Here is a 22,229-nt window from a genome sequence, read left to right as displayed (position 1 = left end):
AAATTCTTTTGTTTCTATGATTTGTTCTTTGATTCACATATATTCTTTGGGATATTAATTTTCATTTAGGTTTGAATCCTTTCTTCAAAGACCTTTATTGATTGAAGTTTTATGGTATTTTGTTAAGTGAAGGAAATGTTTAATGTTTCTGCTTGTCTGCCTCTATTTTTATGCTCTAGTACATGGTCAATTTTTGTAAAGGTGACATGCAAACTTAAGAAATATGTGCAGACTTCGGGGAGCCAAGATAGCAGAGAAAGCAGTAAATAGTTGCAACTCTCTCATATTCACTTGCAAACAACCACAAAATAGCATCCTAAAACAAATCCTAGAACAGTAGAATCAGTAAAAAGATGAGGTGAAACAATCTTTTAGCCCAAAAAACTTGGAAGATTGACAGGAAAGGTCTGTCTCACTCAGGTAAAAGGGGAGCATGGTCCAGGAAAGGAAGCACCCCAGCAAGCTCCACTTTAGTAAACCGGTGGGAGATCCTGAGCCCCCAGATGGTGGAGCAGGCCAATGCCAACACCAGGACCACCCATGTGCCTCACCATAGCCAGGGGAATGGGCAGACTCTAGCTTGGAGAAGCATCACATGCTTCAGCATAGCCCTGGGCAAACAGGCAGCTGCAAGTGGCCAGACCTCCACGTGCTTCAGCATAGCCTTGAGCAAACAGGTAGATGTCAACCTTATGGGGTAAAGGACCTATATGTGCAAAAATATTTATAGTGGCACTTTTCATGGTGGCAAAATATTAGAAACTGAAGGGATGCCCATTAGTTGGGAAATGGCTGAACATGCAATAAGAAATGATGAATAGACAGATTTCAGAAAAACCTGGAAAGATTTGTATGAAATGATGCAAAGTGAAATGAGCAGAACAAGGAAAATATAGTACACAGTATCAGCAGCATTGCGCGACGATCAACTATGACTGACTCAGCTTTTCTCAACAATGCAATGATCCAAGACAAGTACAAAAGATTCATAAAGGAAAATGCTATCCACATCCAGATAAAGAACTGATGGACTCAAGTGGGGCTTGGCTTGGGACCTATTGTTGGCCAATCAATGACAGCCAGAGTGATGTGGGCTTAAGGCACGATTCTTAAAGAAATCTAGCTCACAAACCCTAAGATATGTGAGGTTTTAGTGATCAAAATTTACATTCCTTTGGGCAGAGCACCTGAAGGTAAGGGTATGATACCCTATGTGGACAGAAGGAAAGGAAGGAAAGAAAGAAGGAAGGAAGGAAGGAGGGAGGGAGGGAAGAAGGAAGGGAAAGAGGGAGGGAAAGAGGGAGGGAAGGAGGGAGAGAAGGAGGGACGGAAGGAGGGACGGAAGGAGGGAGGGAAGGAAGGGCTTTGTTGCCCAACTGAGCAGTTCCAGTTGGGTCCCCAGTTGGGGAGTACTACTCATAATGTTTGTTGTTTGTCCTTCCTTCTCTAAGAAGACCATGACATCAGGGAGGTGATGTCATGACATGCAAATGAACTAGATTTAAATGAGGGAGGGTTGCACAAAGTCACCAGCCTCACTTTCTCCTCAGAACCATCTGGATCCAATGGCAAGGTATAGATCAGGATGACTGGAGATGGCCCTGGATGCAGTAGAAGACCTCGGACTTTTTAAGCTAAGGTCTTCAACAGGTCTCAGTCTGGCTGAGGCAATGCCCAGTCAGTGACTAAGGCTGGGTAAAAAATGAAGCAGAGAATGGCCTCTTTTACCTAGTCAAAAAAAAATCAATCTGGGAAGGGAAGACCCTCAGAGTTTCTGGTCAGAAGGGAAGCAGTTGACAGGGAAAGACTGAAGATAAGTGAGAGAATGAGGATGAAAGAGAGGTCAATCTTTTGGAGGACATGAGATGGAATGTGAGAGGGGTTGACTTTGGCAAGGAGAAATACTACCTTCTCATGAGACAGCATGGAAGAGGAAATAGTGGTAGAAGGCTTCTGGGTGATGTGAGATAAGAAGGATCATAGAAGAGGGAGCTCTCACCAAATGACCTCAATTTTTTTTTCAGTAAAATAGGAAGCAAGATTCTTAGCTGAGAGGGTCAGGGTGGGGAGATATGGAAAGTATGAGGAGGGATGAAAGGGTTGGAGAGAGCTGCTGTGGTGAGACAGTGAAATAATTAGGGAGGTGTTGAAGGTTTGCCTAGCAGTAGTGATAGCCCAGCTGAGGTTATTACCTACCACAAAATTGTAGTGGACTCAGTCAGGATGGTTGTATAATTTTCTCCACTCTCATTCAGTAGCACATGTGTAGGAGCAAAAGCAGCAGATGGCGGGAGTGGCAAGAAGGATATAGCAACATATTAAAAAAAAGATTATACATGATAACCAAGTTGGATTTGTGGATTCAGGGTTGGTTCAATATTAGGAAAACTATAAATATGATAGACCTTATTAATAACAAAAGCAATATATATATATATATATATCAACAGATATAGAAAAGCTTCTGACAAAATATAGCACTCTTTTTCTAAAAATAAAACAAAATTAGAAAGCATAGGAATTAATAAACCTTTCCTTAACACGGTAAACATTATCTATGAGCAATATCCTTTGTAATAGAGAAATACTTGAGGCTTTTCTAATAAGATCAGGGGTAAAGCAAGGTTGCCCATTGCCACTATTAGTGGATACAGTTGTAGAAATACTAGATACAGCAGTAAGACTAGGAAAAAAAACAATTAAGAGAAATAAACATGGGCAAAGAAACAAAACAATCACTTTTTGCAGTTGACATGATGGTTTACTTAGGAATCCTAGAGGTCAACTAAGATTTAATAGAAACAATAATTTCATTAAAAGAGCAGGATATAAAATAGACCCAAATAAATCATTAGCCTTTCTGTATATTAAAACAAAAAAAGAGGAAAAATCCATTCAGAATTACTACAGAATTGCATATCCGGGATTCACTCTATCAACACACACACACAAAAAAACAAGTCTTACGGAAAGCTTAAATTGTAAAGAATGTGACTCATGGTGGGCCAAGCAAATATAACAAAAGTGACAATACTACCTAAATTAATTTTTAGATTCAATGGCCGAACAAATTATGAAAGTAATAGAATATCACTGTGATCAAAGAAATGATGAAAAGGATAGATTCAGAGAAGCCTGGAAAGACTTGTATTAACAAATACAGAATGAAATTTGTGGGACAAGTAAAAGTATTTATACAATGACTGCAACATTGTAAAGGAAAATATCTTTGAAAGACTTAAAAACTTTGACCAATCACATCCAGAAGATTGTTAATGGTTCCCTCCTCTTGGTGAGAGGTGATTGACTACAGCTGCTGAATGAGATAGACCTTTCAAGACAAGATCATTGCAACATTCGTTGCAACATTGCATATTTATTTTGTTTGACTACATATTCATTACAAAGGAGGTCTTTCATTTAAGAGCAAGGAGGGGGAGAATTAAGAGGAGAGTTAAGGGAATAGAGATAGTGGGGGAAAAGGAATCGAAAGAGCATCAATGAGACATTTTTAAAAATACAGACAATGACATAGTTGTGAGGGGAGCACAAACAGGTAGTACTGGAACTACCACACCAAATATAAATGTATGCTTTAAAAAAAAAGCTCTATAAAGTAGATATTTCATGTACAATTCCTATTTTCTGATCTTTGTATATGGAAATCTTCATATTTGATGATGATTTTCTAGCTTGTAATTAAAAAAAAATTTGATATCAGGATGGCTATTCCTCCCCTAGGGCTAAAAGATTCTCTTTCACAAATGGTGTTGTCCCTGGGGGGCCAGAAGAGGAGGGTGGTGAAATGATATCAACCTCAAAGTAGAACAAATCTTATTTTAATGTTAAATTTGGGGATTTCTTCCTTACTCAATTACAGAAAAGCAGCTTCTTGTCCAACAGTGAGGCCATTTACCACTTATGCCCATCCCTCCACATAATAGACAAGCATGCATGGTTAACAGTGTGATTGTTCGGTGTGTGTGTGGTTTTTTTTAAGTGAACATTGTACATTATGTAGGGAGCCCCAAGCAGGGGTAACAGCCACAGCCACACACAGAAACAGCTTTGTCTCTAGTACCCAAGGGAGCCTGATATTCTCAGACACACTCAAAACATTCAGACACACACGCAGAGTAATCTTAGGAGGAAGAATTGTGGTCAAGTTCACCTTCTTTACCCGACTAGAATTTAGTTGTGTTTTTTTTAATCATTATTAAATTTTATTTTTAACTGATGTAATAAAACAAGTATTTCCATAATACAGTACAATAAAAAAGATAACTGCATATGAAAATGCAAATCTACTATGCACAATTTGTTATTCCTTTCAAATATGCAACAAAATTATCATGTAAATTTCTTATTTTTCTACCCCCCCCCTTTGTGTTCCCGTTTTCTAGGACAGCACCATGCTTTAAAAATGTTTATTGAATTTAATCACAATTTTTCCCCAGGTAAGTTTTCTCCATATCAAGAAAGACATACAATAGTAAACCAAACCTTGCTTTTCAAAATACAGACATTTCTTAAATGCCAACAACATATAAGACACCTTGCTAGGCACCGAGGATATGAAAAGTGAAGCAAAACAGATTCTGCCTTTGAGGTACTTTCCACTTATTTTGGTCAAGTTTGGGGAATTTATAGCTAATTTTGTCTTGTTTTGGTTGTGTTTTTAATTTCTTAAATTAAATCAATGAATACAATCATTCTCACCTAAGCAAGCTCATTGCTGATGATTAATCAGCATAATTAGTAATATTACTACTTAGTATAACACATGGTTATTTCACTTTAAGGCTTATAAATCAATTTACATATGTTATCTCATTGGATTATCATAACAACCTTGGGAGTTAGGCACTCCAGGTATTATTATTTCCACTTAAAATGAGGAAAAGAGTTTCTGAAGAACTATGTGACATGCCCCTGGTAACTTAGGCATACTCAGGTAACTAAAGGCATATTTCAACCTCATATGCCGGAGCCTGCTCCCATCAGCTCCTGAGAGATGATTATTGTCTTCACTGTGAGTGTTTACACCTTGGAAATCACCAAGGGCTACAAATCAGGGCTTGATTTATTGCTTTGTTAATTGTCTAGATTTAAGAAGGTTATGGAGAGAATGTTAATAATTCGCTAAACTTAAAGGTGTGTTGTGCATACATTTCTCTCCCGGTGCCAGTTGTTAAACACTTAGAAGCACACCTCTGGTCTCACCTAACTAAAGATTCAGTGTGCATTCTGCTCATTTATTTTACCAAGAGTTCACAAAAGTTAACTTCACAATTAAGCACTATTAATGAATAATAAATGTAAAAACCGACACCCTGAGAAGGCTGTAAAAATCTTATTTATCAACTTCCCAGGGGGGAAAAAAAACTAGATAGGAGCTAATATGGAATATTTTATGGACAGAGAGAGAGACAGAGACAGAGACAGAGACAGACACAGACACAGACACACAGAGACATACAGACACAGAGACATACAGAGACAGAGACATACAGAGACAGAGAGACAAGGAGACACAGAGACAGAGATAGACAGAGACAGAGAGAGAATCAGACAGAGACAGAGTCAGAGACAAAGACAGAGGGACACAGACACAGAGGGACACAGAGACACAGAGATGGAGAGACAGAGACAGAGACACACAGATCCACAGGTATATGTACAGTCATAACTTAATTTTCCTAAATTCACAGAAAAAGCAAACTAGAGAACAAAAAAATTGTAACAGTAACAATAATTATAAAATAATTATAAAACCTTTTATGTGACCAGACCGAAGTCAGTTCCATCCCTTCCACACCCCACCCCTAACTACAACTAATCCCCTCCCCAAAGGGAGAGGCGGGACAGCAAGAATTAATTCTTTCTTTAAATTGTGAGTTCCCACAGAACTTCTCTGTTCTGTGAATTTCGTGCTTAAATTTATGCAACCTGAATGCTTTTGAGAATTACTATAAAATGCACCCCTGAAAGTTGTTCTTAGAGAGCAGGAAAGTATTTGTTTCTCAGACTATTTGCTAGTTTGCTATTCATTTGGGGTGCAATCAACAAGCACTTATTGTTGTTTAGTTGTGTCCCGCTCTTTGTGACCTCATTTGAGGTTTTCTTGGCAAAGATACTGGAGTGGTCTGCCATTTCCTTCTCTAGCTCATTTTACAGATGAGGTAAACAAGGTAAAGTGACTTGGCCAGGGTCACACAGCTCATAAATATCTGAGGGTGGATTTGAACTCAGGTCTTCCTGATTCCAGGCCTGGCACTCTATCCACTGTATCACTGAGCTGCCCAAGCATTTATTAAGAGCTTACTATGGGCCAGGCTCTGTGCTAGGCCCTGAGAATACACTGACAAAAGTGAAACACTCCTCGACTTCGAAGAACAAATAAATAGCTACATACAAAATGACTTCAAGGTAATTGGAGGAGGAGGAGGGAGGGAGAGGAGGGAGGGAGAGGATGGGACTTTAGCTCTCTATCAGTTTCCTCATCTAAAGAGTAAGGAGGTTATACTAGATGATTTCCAAAGGGCCATTCTAATTCTTACAAGGTCCTTTGGAGGTTTAGGTTCTGATTGAGTTTTCTCTTTTTTTATGATTTAGATTTTTTTTTTTTAACATCAAATGGCTACCTCAGGAGATCCTGTTGCAAACCTTAGACTTATCTTTGACCCTTTTTGTTGTTGCAGTAGTTTTTCAGTCATGTCCCACTACATGACCCCATTTGGGGTTTTTTTGGCAAAGATACTGGAGTGGTTTGCCATTTCCTTCTCTAGCTCATTTGACAGAAGAAGAAACTGAGGCAAATTGGGTTAAGTGACTTGCCTAGAGTCACACAGCTAGTAAGTGTCTGAGGCTGGATTTGAACTCAGGTCTTCCTGACTCCAGGCCTGGCACAGGCTAGATAATTACTTGCCGAGTATGTTGTTGAGTAATGATATTAAAGTAAAATATAAATGGCCACTAAACTATACAGAGAGATCCCTGCAGGGCACAGATTAACTTAGAAAACCACATATTAATATCATCTATATTTATTGTATTTTCATTTATTTTGTTAACTATTTCCCAATTACATTTTAATTTTGTTCACATGGCACTTGGTAATGTTATAGGCCACGTGCAGGCCTCAGGTGATATGTTTCACACCTTTGGTGAAGAGGGTCAGGTCAGCTTGGTCAGGTCTGGATTGAATCATGCAATCTACCCAACTCTTTGATTCCTTGCATGAGCAGAGTAGATCCAGAATCCTAACCTTTTATAACTCTGAAACTTGGAATGCATTTCCCCACTGAAGCAACTAACCAACTAGCATATAGTAACCTTTTTTTTTTCTTTTTTCACTTTTTGGTGAGGTGCTGGGGTTAAGTGACTTGCCCAGGGTCACACAGCTAGTAAGTGTTAAGTGTCTGAGGTCAAATTTGAACTCAGGTCCTCCTGACTCTAAGGCCAGAGCTCTATTCACTGTGCCACCTAGCTGCCCCTTCATATAATAACTTAAAAAAAATGACTTATTCACTAACCAAGTACCACCTATACTGACTTGTATCAGCTGTTTTTCATGTGTACATTTCTCATCTCCACAATCAGATTAGCAACTCCTTGAAGGCAGGGAGCACGATTAATTTTATTTCCCATGACACCTTATGTCGTGTTTTGCATATAGAAAGCACACAACAATTTGTCAATTAATTGATATAATGGAGAGAGAGAGGGGAACAGTATCAAAGAATTATATCAATACTATGGCCACTTTAAGGCAATACATGAATTTTCCCAGGATACTTTAATTCGTTCAGTATAAATCTTCTTCTGGGGCAGCTGTGGATAGAACACTGGCCCTGGAGTCAGAAGAACCTGGATTCAAATCTGGCCTCAGACACATAACACTCACTAGCTGTGTGACCCTGGGCAAGTCACTTAATCCCATTGCCTAGTCAATATGTATGTATGTATGTTTTATATGTATATATATATATATATATCTTCTTCCATTGATAGCTGAGGTTCTAAGTTATTGCACAAGCCAAGAATTTGGCTACTTATTCCCTGTGTGACCTTGGGCAAGTCATTTAACCTCCTGACACCTAGTTTCTTCATTATAAAATGAGATGACCTCTGCGGTGCCTTAAAGCTCTAAATTGATGATTCTATAATGGTGAAAATACCACGTACCTCACGTACCATAGACAGAATAAGCTATGGACAATGCATAGGAATAATCAAGGCACTTGGGCTTGATAGAACCGTTCATTCATTCCAAATATACAAAATGCCTACTCCACACAGGGCAATGTTTTAAGTAAGCAAGTAAGGCATGATGTCTACCCACTAGAAGCTTAGCAGCTAGTAAAGGGGGAGAATGAAAAGTATACAAAAATAAGCATAAAACATAAATGGCTCAAGAAAGATTCAAGTACTATGAGTATTCAGTGTGTTTCATGGTATATTGGATACACTAAAAAAAAAACAGGAATAAAATACAAGACAATAAAGTACACAGTCTGTTCAAACGAGCTTTCCACACCATGCTACTCTGCTATTGGGGAGCATAAAGCACAAGTCTTCAGACATAAGGATGGGAAAATCCACAAGTGAGAGGAGGAGGCACATAGATCATTTTTTCCTTAGGTACAGGGTGGGGTGGGGATGAAGGCAAGACCACAAAGCGAGAAGTGATGGGTACATGTGGTGCTGGGTCCTGCCGGAATCCCATTAAAGCCAAGTTACTGTCAAAAGCCCCAAGCAATGCTAGGCAAATCACATCCATCTGGGGTCCTTTCATTCCCTCAAAAACATCGATATAATTCTAGCACATAGTAATTCACATAGCTGTAACGTAGCTGTTACAACCAGGCATCTTAAAGTATCTTGTCTCAGATGTAGCTACAACTTCTGTCTCAGATTCAGACTCAGCAGCAAATCACTGTAAAGGTCATCTTCTTCCTCGGTGGGGAGGGAGAAACTAGGATAAAACATTAGTGTCTACTCTCCCATAAACTCTAGAACTGCTATAGATCTTAATTCTTATAGTCCTGGAGAAACTCACTGCCTATGGGTTTTTCTTTTTTTAAAAAAGGAGAGAAAAAAACAGACATACAGACACACACAAAGAAGTTTATGGAATAAATTGGTGGTGGAAGGAGAGAGGCAAGTCTCAAAGGACTCAGCAGCCATCAACATAATGGAAGCAACACGAGAAAAGACAGCCTCGTTTCAAAAAGTTATTGCAATGTCTTTGATCAAGGGAAAAAGCAAATCCATTCCCATCACTTTAGCTGAAATGGGCCTTCAATCTAACTGTCTGTCTGCCCGACTGAACAGCACATGGTAGTACTTAGGATGTCAAATGAAAGAGGCAACTCAGCCATTTTTTGGTGCCGCCACCTGGGTCTGCCCCAAACTTTTCTGCCCTCACAGTTAACATTTCAGTTCCCACCTAGTTTGAATGACTGCCTTTCACAGCAAACCACTGTCTGGTTAGTTTTACTTACCCAAAGCAAAAGGAAATAGGCACATGATGAGCAAAAGCTTTCCTATGTGAGCTCAGAGGTCCTACTAGACTGTAAGCTCAATGAGGGCAAAGTCCATATCTTAAGTAAACTTTATGTCTCCCCCAGTACAATGACTTAATCTGTGTCTGTTAATCTTGTTGTGTCTGACCCCATTTAGGGTTTTCTTGGCAAAGATACTGGAGTGGTTTGCCATTTCCTTCTCTAGCTCATTTTGCAGATGAGGAAACTGAAGCAAACAGTGACTTGCCCAGGGTCACCCAGCTAGTAAATGTCTGAGGTTTGATTTGAACTAGGGAAGATGAGTCTTCCTGACTTCATGCCTGGCACTCTATCTACTACACCAGCTAGCTGCCCCTGTTCTTGCTTCAGTTAAGCAAAAAGTCTCATATCATATCAACATAAAGAGAGTTCTATACTATTTCCAAAAGCAATCCTTTTCTTCCCCAATTGTCTCCATACACATACTACTCTGGATTCCTGAAACTGTCACCTTAGGAATCAGTCGAATGCCAATCATTATGCAACGACACGTAATGAGACAACTGCCATAGGAAAGTAGGCACCTTTATGTTGCCTGGTGAAATCATGACCTTCCCAGGGCCTGAGACATAATATCCTCCTAGTCATGAAGACTGAAAGGAAGGCTGTGTTGAAAAGGGACAACCATAGGCAAACAGACAGGGAGAAGCTTATTTTTCCCCAGGCCTAATTTAAACAGAAAAGTTGATGCTACGATTTTTCCTTCTTGTCATCTTCACCCTGTGTATCCCAAACTAAATGAGATAAAACTATTTAGGTCTTAAAATTTCTGAACTAGTATAGTGCTTTTGGAGACATTTACACAAAGTGCATCTATATTTTATTTATTGATGCCTTTTAACCCAGCTATAAATACTGTTTCAAGGCCTACACAACAACAGAAGGAAACCAACATTTATTAAACACTTGCTTTGTGTAAGGCATTGTCCTAAGCACTTTATAAATATCTGATCTTTATTTGAGCATTTGATCCTCAGAACAACCCTGGGAGGAAGATGTTATTAGCATCTCCATTGTACAGTTGAGGAAACTGAGGTGAACAGAGGTTTGCTCAAGGTCACACAACTGGAAAGGATCTGAGTCCAGATTTGAATTTAGGTCTTCCTAACTCCAACTCTGCAGCTCTAACCTCTGCATCACCAATCTGCCTCTCAAACAGAAAGGAAAAGTTCTGATATGTTACAAGACTGATTAGTTATTGTTGTTCAGTTGTTTCAAACATGTCCAGCTCTTTGTTACCCCATTTGGGGTTTTCTTGGCAAAAATGCTGGAGTGGTTTGCCATTTTCTTCTCCAGTTTGTTTTACAGATGAGGAAACTGAAGCAAACAGGGTTAAGTGATTTGCCCAAGGTCACACAACTAGTAAGTGTTTGAGGCTGGACTTGAATTCAGGTCTTTCTGACTCCAAGGCCTGGCGCTCTATCCACTACACCACCTACCTGCCCTAACAAGACTATTTATAGCAATTCTTTTTATAGTGGCCAAAAATTAGAAGCTAAAGCAACGTCCCCCTTTTGGGGAATATCTAAACAAATTGTGGTATATGAACATAATGAAATATTATGCCATAAAAATGAGGAAATGGACAATTTCAGAGGATACTGGAAAAAACTCTATGAATTGATACAAAACAAAGTGAGCATAACTAGATCTATGTAATTATCTATATAAAGATAACAACAGAGAAAAATAACTTTGAAGGACTTTAGAACTCTGATCGACACAATGCTAAGTCATGAGTCCAAAAGAACAAAAATGAAACATCTCCTGCCAGGGAAGTGATTATCAATGTGGGAATTTATTTTGCTGAAGTCTGCACATAAACATAGAGGACTCTTTTCATTTAAAAAAAATTGTTGCCTGGGGGAGATAGAAAGGCCATATTAAAAATAAAAAGGTTAGACTAGAGGGCCTTTTTGGCCCCTCCCAACTTGAAATATGCAAAAAAAAAAGAAAAAGAAAAAAGAAAAGAAAATTTTTCACAATCTAATTTGTACCCCCAAGAGTATTTTTCAAAGTATCATTGTTGCTTTTTTTATACTGCAGGCATTTCCTAGTACCTTCTCCCATACACATAAAACTCTCCTTTGTCACAGAAAAAAAATCAACAAAACTAACCATCACCAACAATCACAACCAACAGAGTATGCAACATTCAGCATTCATAGTCATCTACCCCTCCTCAGACAGGAATGAGGAGTTTTCCATTTTCAGTTCCCTGGAATCAGTATTCATCACTGCCTTTAATCAGAGTTTTTGCTGCCTTTGCTTTTATTTTTATTTATTTATTTTGCTTTTTGGTGAGGCAATCTGGGTTAAGTGACTTACCCAGGGTCACACAGCTAGTTAGTTGTCAAATGTCTGAGGTCTTATTTTAACTCAGGTCCTCTTGACTCCAAGACTGGAGCTCTATCCACTGTGCCACCTAGCTGCCCCTGCCTTTGTTTCTATTTATGTTATTGCAGTCATTTATATAGTTATACTGTTTCTACTTTCACTGCTTTATTTCTGTTCACATTAGTCTTCCAAGGGGCTTTTTCCTGAAAGACATTTTCCCCCAGAAGTGAGAAGGTACATAGCCCATTAGAATAAAGATATTATTTTTTCCCCCAAAAAAACATTAGTTTAGGAAAACTGTCTTTGAATTGGAAGACACCAGCTTATCAGTATGATTAAAGTAATATGGGAAGCTATCTCTAACTGCTCTCCTCTCCGCCCCAATTCCAGAGCCTCAATTTGAGTCAAAAGTACATCTGAAAAGTAAGAACAATATAGCAGTAGGTAAGGCTCAGAGAAAAGAACATAAATTGATAGAGATCTATATACGTGATTGTAACCCAGCCTTCATCTAATCTGTAGGGGAAATCTTTTTCTTCTTCTATGCCTCCCAGTATTCCAACATACTCAGGGGTTCAAAACTTAGAATATTACCTCTGTCCTGGCAATGCTAAAAAATATTTTCCCTCCAATACCTTAGATTCATTAGTCTCTTCCTTCAAGAAAAAAATTATTGATAGCTTCTGTTAATCACCAAAATTTTTCTGGTACTCCTTCCTCTGCCCACTCCTGCCTCATTAAACAAATAATATTTTTAAAGCATAAAAAGAGAAAAAAAATGAGTAAAAGCTGATGAATACCTTGAAAAAAGTCTGAAAATACATGAAATATGCCACACTGATGGACCTTCCACCCAAAGGAGTTGGGTAGAGATGCCTGATAGTAAGACTCCTAATGATCATTTAGCACAACTTCTTTGTTTTATCAATCAGGAAACCAAGCACCAGAAAGAAGTGCCTTACCTAAGATAACATGACTAGTTAGTTTAAAAAAAAAAAATGACAAGGCCCAGGTCTCTTAATCTAATCCTTTTTTCAACTCTACTGAATTCAGTAACCTCCTTGGCAGAGCCCAGAAATAGAACTCTGTACTCCAATCAGACTACCTAATATAGTATATTCTTTTATTGGGGTAATCAGTATTTTTTTTTTTCACTAAAACTTCACTTTTTTTTGACATTCTATACCTGATACCCTTAAACATGAACATTTCCATATGCAAAGAACAGAAAATGACGATTGTATATGAAAGCGCAATTTGGTTTTGCTCATCTCATTGCATCAGTTCATCCAAGTCTTCCCAGGTTTTTCTGAATCTATATCTTTGGTAATTTCTTATAGTAATTTTTCTTATAGTAATATAAATTTAATATATGTTACACATTATATAATATATATTATATTTATTTTTATTTATACATAAATATATAATGTATAATAAATTATATAAATATAAATTTCTTATAGTAATAATATTTCACACATTCATATACCATAATTGGTTAGGCAACTTCCCAATTAATGGGCATCTCTTTAGTTTTTAGTTCTTTGCAACTGAATATTAGTTCATTGCTTTAGATATTTTTCCACATGTGGGTCCTTTTCCTTTATTATTTCTTTGGGGTACAGACCTAGCACTAATATCAGTGAGTAAAAGAGTATTCAGAGTTTAGTAGTTGGGGGGGCATAGTTCCAAATTGCTTTAGAGATTGGTTTAATTAAGCTACAGCTCCACCAGTATTGCATTAGTGTGCCTTAACTTCCACATTCTCTCTAACAAATGTCATTTTCCTTGTCTTTACCAGTCTGATGGGGGTAAGGTGGAACCTCAGAGCTGTTTTAATTTGATCTCACCATTAGTGATTTAGAGCATTCTTTCAAGATGGTTGTTGATGGCTTGTTTTTCTTTTGAGAACTGCCTGTTCATTTCATTTCACCATCTGTCTATGGGATAATGGCACTTTTATTTATTTAAATCAGATCTCTATGTATTTTGTATATCACGCTTATATTAGAGAAAATTGCCACAAACACTTCCCCCTCCTCTAGTTAACTCATTCTTTTCTAATTTTAGCTGCAATGATATTTTTTTTATAAAAGTTTTTCAGTTTTATGTAAACAAAATTGCCTATTTCATGACCTGTGATCCTTTCTATCCTCTGGAGGGTCAAGAAATCTTCCCCATTCATAATTTCAAAAGGTATCTCCTTACCAGCTCATCTAATTTGTTTGTGATGTGACCTTTTCTATCTAGGTCATGTATCTGTTTGGAGTGTCTTATAGTATCAGATGTGATATGTCAGTCTAAATCTAATCCCTGACAAACTGCTTTTCAGTTTTGCCACTGGATTTTGTTGGAAAGAGAGTCTTCACACCAACAGTTGGTATTCCTAATCTATCCACTAATCAACTTTTCTATTTTTTTTAAACAAGTATCTAATAGATTTGATAATTACTGTTTTGTAATATGATTTAAGATATGGTACTCTTAGGCCACCTTCCTTCCACACTGATTCTGCTGCACAAAATAAAGCATCAATATTTGGGCTTAGTAAAGAATTTTACTCAATAACCACAATAAGAAATATCAAGTGAAATTACTTCTGTAAGGAAAACAACAATTGAAGGAAAGTGTTGAGGTCATCCCTATCTCCAGACCTCTCCAGGCTCCACTCCTCACTTGCCAGGCTTTCTTCACAGTGCCATCGCAGCTTTCTCACCCAGGAAGTGTACTCTGTTCCTACAGTTTCCTCCCACTGGAAGCTCAATCCATCCCTGGCCTGCTCACACCCAAAGCACACTCTGCTCCTATGGTCCCTTACTCGGACTGGTCAGTTCCTTCCAAAGCCTCCATTTTAAGGAAAGTGCCCAGACTAGCCATGTCTTCATTCCTCTCTTGAATTGCTACACGTTCTCTACCATACATCCACCTGGATACTTTCCTACCTGACCTCCCTTTTCAGCTTCTTTTTGTGTGCTATTTCCCCCCATTAGAGTATAAACTCCTTGAGAGCAGGGCCTGTCTTTTTTTACGCTTTTATTTGTATTCCTAGAACACAGTACACTGCTTGACATACAGCAAGAACTCAACAAATGTTTATCGACTTGTTGAAGTGAGACATAAAACTGAAAGACACAGGCTTGCCAAAGATTTTTAGTTCGCCATTATCATAAAGGGTAGAGCACAAATATTTGTGGAGTCATTTTTCAGTCATGTCCGACTCTTCAGGATCTTGGCTGAGATGTTAAAGTAGTTTGCCATTTCCTTCTCCAGCTCATTTTACAGAAGAGGAAACTGAGGCAAGCAGGGTAAAGTGGTTTGTCCAGGGTCATACAGATAGTGTCTGAAGCCAGATTTGAACTCAGGAAGATGAATCTTCCTGACTCCAGTCCCTATGCTTTACCCACTGCACCACCTAGCTGCTCCACAAATATTTCCCTATACATATGAATGGAGAGGGGAGTATAACAGATGTGTTTATCTGAATATTACATTGGGTTGAAGGCCCATGACATTGCAGAGCCTCTTAACTAAGTCTCATAACTCTTTTGGACCTCAGCCTAACAAGCCACATATGCAAAACAAAGTTGATGATGAATATCTATTCTAGATAATGACATGCAATTGGAGAGAAATTTCACTGAACTTGTTCATCATTCCTACATCTTGGACAGACAGTGCAGATGGACAGGGTGCTAGGTCCACAACCAAACAGGAGAAAATAGGTTTCTGGAATGCATTTGGGAAATAGAATGTTGCTTTCAAGATCCCTAAGCATCTACCTGAGAAAAAAATCCCATCTTTTGAACATCATATTTTTCTAGTGATGGTATGAATCATATAATACCAGTCTCCAAAGAATCAAAACTTCAGGTCATCCAAAGGGCAACAGAAAAATACAGAGTGGGTACAAAGACACTGAATCAAATTATAAACAATGAATTCCCTGCAAAAAGCATCATAAAAGATATCAAAGAGATGCATGTCTGGGAAAAGAGGGGGACAGGTTGTGAATTAGACCATCAATGAGCATTGAAATAATAAAGAGAGGTAGCATAAAGTACTGTATGAAGTTCTAGGTGAGAGTGGGAATAAATGTCATTACAGACAGAGGAGAGATAAGGAAAAACTGGCTTTGCCTAATGACCTTCACTAATTATATGAAGCTGTGGAGTTCTTGCCATAGAAGGGCACAATACTAGATTCACCCAGCTCAGTTCTATCCTTATGCCAATCTCTCTACTCCAGCTAGGTTCCTAGGCTCATGTCTGTCAGATACATGTTTTAAAGAGGTGTGGCTGGAGACAGACTAAATGCTTTACCAAGAGAGCATTGAATTGGTCCATCACGTAGCATAATGTTCTGTAAATGCTCCATGCCAACATCAACATAGCCAGAATACCTCTGCACAGAGCAGTAACCCGAGGACTGTTGGACATACAACCTGCCCCACCCTCCTCCCTTCTCCAGGAAACAAGATTCCTATTGAACTCAAAGTGGACAATGTTTCACTAGAGCTTTGGGTATGGGACAGAGTAAAGAATTGTATAGAGAGAAGAAAGGGAAGTGAGAAGAAGAGAGCAGTTGAAAGAAAAATTCCATGGAAATTGGCAAAGTATGAGAAAAAAAAAATCAGCCGACACTTGACAGGGGAGAAAAATGAAGGTCTGGCATTCAGAGGAGACAGCCAGCAGGGAGGATGAGGACTGAGAAATCCAGGTTTCCTGGCTCCCCATTTCACACATCTCTTAAAAAAATCTATTGCCAGCTGGCAAAGTATGATGGGAAAGGGGCGAAGAAGAAGGAGACAGGGATGATCAAGAAAGCATCTCAGAGAGAAATCACCAGTGCCTTATAAAATAGGAAAGGAAAAAAAAAAGTCTGTTCTCTTCTCCTAAACACAGAAAGCATCTTCCAATCCAGAAAATGAACCTGTGAGGAGTGATAGTAAAGGGCTTACCTGCGTGAAAGAGCCATCCTCATTGCATTCTGGCACAAACACGGCCTCCTGGGGTTTCTTGGCTTGCTCCAAGGCTTGCGCCCTCTCCTGGCGGCACTTGCTTTGGCCAACATCTGAAAGAGGAGTAGACCATACCGTGCTTGGATCAAAAGTACCTCGAGACAGGGAGGAAAGTGAGTTTGGGGGAACCCACTAAATAGCCACTCAATCAATGAGTAAAGCTCTTTAGTTAAGACTACCCCAACGACCAGCTCCCACCAGAACCAGGTTAGGGGAAAAATACTGTTGAGAATCTTAGAGGGAAATTGATAAAATGAAATAATTGTATAATTAGAATAAAATGAAAGTCATTGATACATATGGAGGAAGGTAGAATGATGGAGTAGAAAGAACACTGAATGTCTGTCTAGGACCTGGGTTCACATTCTGCCTCCATTACTCATCTGTGTGGCCTTCTTCTCATTAGGCCTCAATTACTTCAAATATAAATTGGTGAGGTTGGACTAGGTGAGAGCCAAGGTCCCAAAACATAGGATCGTGTAATTGAAGAATCCCTTCTGTCAGAGTTGTTGTCCTGAAGGTAGCTGAGAACAGGAAATGAGGGGACATTTGGGAAAGGAGGTGATAAAAAAATAGTGAAAATATCTCTTCTCCCTTGTTCCCCACCCTTCCACCAAAGTTAGACTACTTAGTTTGTCTGTGAAATGGTCAATTAGGGCCCAGGAGAATTGGAACACATACACATTTACACCCAACTCAGAAATTATGGCTTCTTTTGTCTTATTTAAAGTTGAGGCTGTATGGTATGAACACCAGACTAGAAGTCTGAGTTCTGGTCCCAGGTCCACTGCTAAACTAAGTAGAGCACAGGGGAAACATTTCTGGAATCAGAAATCTTCATTTAGGACCCACCTGTGGCCCTACCTTCAGCAAGTCACAACTCCCTGGGCCTCAGTTTTCTCATCTGTTGAATGAGAGATCCAGACTAGATGGTCTCTGGGGTCACCCTCGATTCTGTTAAAGTGATAACTTCTGAGTTTGACTTAATTGATTTCCTCATTTTTAAGATGGGATTTATCGCTAGTAATCACAAACCCTTCCTTGTAGGGCTATGGTGAATATAATGTGAATGGCCATGAAAGCACCTTACAAACAGTAAATACTATATTCTAGTATTAATAGATTAATTAATAGATTAATTAACAGATTAATTAATTAATAAAACCAAGAGGAAGCATAGCATTGAGGCTAGAGAGTGGGTTTCAGAGTTAGGAAGACCCAGGGTCAAGTCCTCTCCCTGACAGATGACAGCTTTCACTTACAAGTCACTTACCTCCTTAGAGCCCTGGGAAACTCTTTAAAACTAAATTTCAAAGCAGATTGAGAGAGTTTCCTCAATCGTAGTTTCCTTTACCAATGAAGTCACTGGTCCAATTCAAAAGTACATTAAATCGGGCAATGTTCTAGTAGGTGTTATTTTCTCCACTTAGAGATGAGCCCAGTAGGCAGAAGTCCTAGGGCAGGAGTGGAGAACCTTTGGCCTCGAGGCCACGTGTGGCCCTTTAGGTCCTCAAGTGTGGCCCTTTGACTTGAGGAACTAGAGAGTCACATGTGGTCTCAACGCCACAGGTTCCCCATCCCTGTCCTAAGGTGGTCAGACCACAGGCCAGACCTGGAGCTTGGGACAAATCAGATCATCTACGAGGCCTGGACTGAGTAGGGGTTAAAAACAAAAAACAAAAACAAAAAAAAAACCAGCCTTCCAACAAGTCCAAAGGCTATATTTATTTTTGCTCAGGGCGTCACTTAGGGGTAGCAATTTAAAATGCCTTACTGCCAACTAGCATTGCTAACCCTGAAAATCAAGGGTGGAAGAGGAAAGAAAAGGAAAGGAGGCCTATGACTAGTTTTTGCATAGCAAGAACTATCCCTGGACCAGAAAATAAGGGTCTTGAGTTGGTACAACCCTTTAAGTGACATTATCCAGGTCTAATCAAATCACATGAAACAATTTTCACCTTGATTTCCTTACATGTGGAGAAAAAATGGCTGTTAAGTTTTCATAAAGGATTTAAGATTCTGGGGGATGTGGGTGATGATAATAGAGCCAACTTTTAGCATTCATATTAACAGGAGGAAATAGTGACATAGATATTCTAATTCATCAGACTTTTCACAGCATGTTGATAATCTTTTGCTGTTTTATTAGCATTAGAAAAAACATTATAAAGTCACATTCGCTTGCTGTACATCGTGGAGAAGGTCATGCTGGGGAGTGTAAAAATGTAAGATAAAATCTAATCTAAGATGAAAAATGTCTTGCAGACAACTGAGTTGCCCTACTACATTTAGACCAAATGCCCTACTTTTTGGTTTCATCTGAAGTTCAATGCTTTTACAAATAGGAAGTGAAAAAAAATCTGATTGATTTTTGTCATCCCAAAATAATTCAACCCACTCACAAATGGAGTCTAAGAGCTAAATGGGACCATACAGGTTGCATGGTCCAAACTTCCACTACTGAAATCAGACTCAGGAAGGCGAGTATGATGGTAATGCTTACATCTTAAGAATCATCATCACATAACCAACAGATTTCCAAGACAACAACAACAACAAAAAAAAGCAATGTCATCATCCACCCTAAGTTTCCTCTTGGTGTTAATATTTAACAAGGGAAAAAAAAAGGCTCATCTTTCCAAAAGACTTGAATTATTCCCCAATAACCCTCTGGGAAAAAAGTCTCTCCATAGTTTTTACTCAAGTTTCTTATGAAATAGCTGTCTCAGGCTTTTCAAAGATGCTTTTCAATTATAAGCCATTTATTTTATATACCAAAGGGCTTATAACAATGTATTTTTAGCCAGCAGTTAGGAGCTTATATATTTTATATATCTCAATAAAGAAAAAATGAAGTAGGACAACAGTTTCTCCCTCAATCTTTTTCCAATGGTAGACTTATCAGAAATGGAAGAGATGCTCGAGTTCCTTCAACTGAAGGAACTCTCTCCATTTTGCCTTTATTCCCTTACATGAAAGCAAAGGAGGAGAAGGAAACACATGGATAAGGTACTGACAAAGAGGAGACTGGAACTCTGGGAGACAGTGTCATACAAAGGAAAGAGGACTGGTCCTGGAGCTCGAGAACCCGAGTTCAAATCCTACCTCTGACATCATACCTTTGAACAAGTCATTCCTGATCCTCAGTTTCCTCATTTGTAAAGTGAGAAAGTTGTACTAGATGACCTCTTTTTTTTAGACCTATAATCTTTTACGATCTATGATTCTCTGATTCCCACACCCCAAGGATATTCAGAGATGTCCACACTTACCTTTACACCTGCCTCGATGTACCACTCCCAAGGCTGCATCCCTGCACTTGGCTCTCTGGTAGTCACACATGGACTCATAAGTCCTGCCATCTGAAGCGCAGAGTGGCTTGGGCTGAGACCGAGAACAGTGAAGGTTGCACTGAGGGTCACGATCACTTATTAGAAACTAGGCAAGATGGAGAGAGGAAGGAGAAAAAAGAAATTAAAATAAATCCATCATGTACAAGATCAGTACCCAAGGTGGCAATGGACACAAGGTCATAGAAACAACTAGAAAAGGCCTCAGATGTTATAATAAATTGTTGTTATTGTTCGGTCATTTTTCTGTCACGTCGGACTCTTTGTGACCCCATTTGGGATTTTCTTGGCAAAGATACAGAAGTTGTTTGCCATTTCCTTCTCTAGCTCATTTTAAGGGATGAGAAAACTAAGGCAAACAGGGTTAAGTGACTTGCCCAGGGTCACAAAACTAGTAAGTGTCTGAGGCCAGATTTGAATTCAGGAAGATGAGTCTTCCTGATTCCAGGCCTGGCACTCTATCCACTGTGCCACCCAGCTGCCCTGATGTGGATGCTGAAAATGAGACGAGGTTACACATCTAAGAAGCAGGGCCAAGGCATGAACCCAAGAATTCTCTTTCCTCTTCTCTCCATTGTTCTTTCTGATACATCTTCCCTCTTCCTGCTTCCAGTGATGGAAAAAATTAGCATCATAAGATCATAGATTCAGAGCTAAAACGCATCTAAAACCAATCATTTTACAGTTGAGAAAACTGAGGTCCCGACAGAGGAAATAATTTGCCCATGGTAACAAACAGCCAAAACTAGAGAAAAGTAACCAGAGTTTTGTCCCAGGATTCAAGTAGCCAGAGGAAGCATGCTTTCTCTTCCATCAAAGTTAGGAACATCCCCACCTCTGGGCAGGGGCTGGATCGGGGCTTGGAGGGTTTCTCTCTTGACATGTTATAGAGATGCCCTGTGGTTCTCCATCAACCCATTCCAGACAGCCTGACCCTGCTTCCTTATGGGAACGCAGGGTCCCATTGCCAAAGCAACCTTCTTTCAGGACCCATTGCCCTACCCCCATTGACTGTCATTCGGGCTGCCACCTCCCTCCTCGAGGCAACGTTTTGCCTCAGCCTGGCTTCTCTGAGGCTGTTTCCTCATCTTTAACATGGGGATAACAATACCTGTGGTACCTCCCTCACAGGGTTATTGTAAGAATCAACTGAGATGGTATGTAAGACGGGTATGCAACCTTAAGGCATTACATTTTAAAATTATGACTGAAATAATATTATTAGCTATAATAGCAGCAATTGTTATTTTAGACAATATATGGACATCCTTTTGCTGACTCTGCTAGTGGAATTTGAGAGCTCCTCTGGAATGACTGGGACATTTGACTTCATTCAGTCTTGGGACCTCCTTCTGATAACGTGGGAAAGTGTCATAGACTCTGAGGGAGAAGATCAGGGGAAGGCGGGCAGTTGTAGCCCTAGTCAGTGTCTGTGACCATTGATTATCATATGCCGAGATTTGGGTGTTTTATTCCATCACAATCAATTCAATGTGAACCATGAGCGGGATGAAGTGCTTTGGGTATTTGCTGGAATATATCCACTGTGTCAAAACAAAAGTGCATCAGTTTTTTTTTTTAAGGCTTTAAAAATAGAATCCTGATCATAAAAAGTATAAATCCCATTGTATTCTCTGAGCCAATCAGGCTACATAGGAAACAACTGTGTTCAATTCTAAACACTGAATTTTAAAAAAAAGAAACTACAAAGAATAAACTAAAAATTTTAACAACCTAGAATGTAATCAAGATGGTGAGGAACTTAGACACCATGCCAAAAGAAGGATGATTGAAAGAACTGAAAACGTCCTCAGTCATCCCAAAAGGTGACTATCACTACGGACTAACTACGGACTAAAGAAAAGAAAAATATTCACAGCCTGTCGCTAAGCCTTACTTCAGATATCAATATATAGCCTGAAAGAACATTAGACTTGGAGTCAAGGGGGCAGCTAG

At 39.1% G+C, this 22,229-nt stretch overlaps 1 protein-coding gene across 3 annotated transcripts in view; it reads right to left on the bottom strand.

Annotated features, from left to right (window-relative positions):
• Positions 1-22,229, bottom strand: part of LOC114030007 (SPARC-related modular calcium-binding protein 1) — a 195,067-nt gene that overhangs the window by 87,694 nt on the left and 85,144 nt on the right. For all 3 annotated transcript variants that reach the window (XM_027844669.1, XM_027844670.1, XM_027844671.1), the window contains exons 2-3: positions 20,196-20,361; positions 16,864-16,976 (exon numbers count right to left, since the gene is read on the bottom strand). In XM_027844669.1, the coding sequence (XP_027700470.1) occupies positions 16,864-16,976; positions 20,196-20,361 (279 nt within the window). The remainder of the gene's footprint in view (positions 1-16,863; positions 16,977-20,195; positions 20,362-22,229) is intronic.

This window comes from Vombatus ursinus, unplaced genomic scaffold (assembly GCF_900497805.2).
Source record: "Vombatus ursinus unplaced genomic scaffold, bare-nosed wombat genome assembly UNPS02014945.1, whole genome shotgun sequence".
In the NCBI taxonomy this organism is placed as follows: Eukaryota; Metazoa; Chordata; class Mammalia; order Diprotodontia; family Vombatidae; genus Vombatus; species Vombatus ursinus.
Note: the sequence above shows the minus strand (reverse complement) of the source record. Positions and strands in the feature narration are given on the sequence as shown.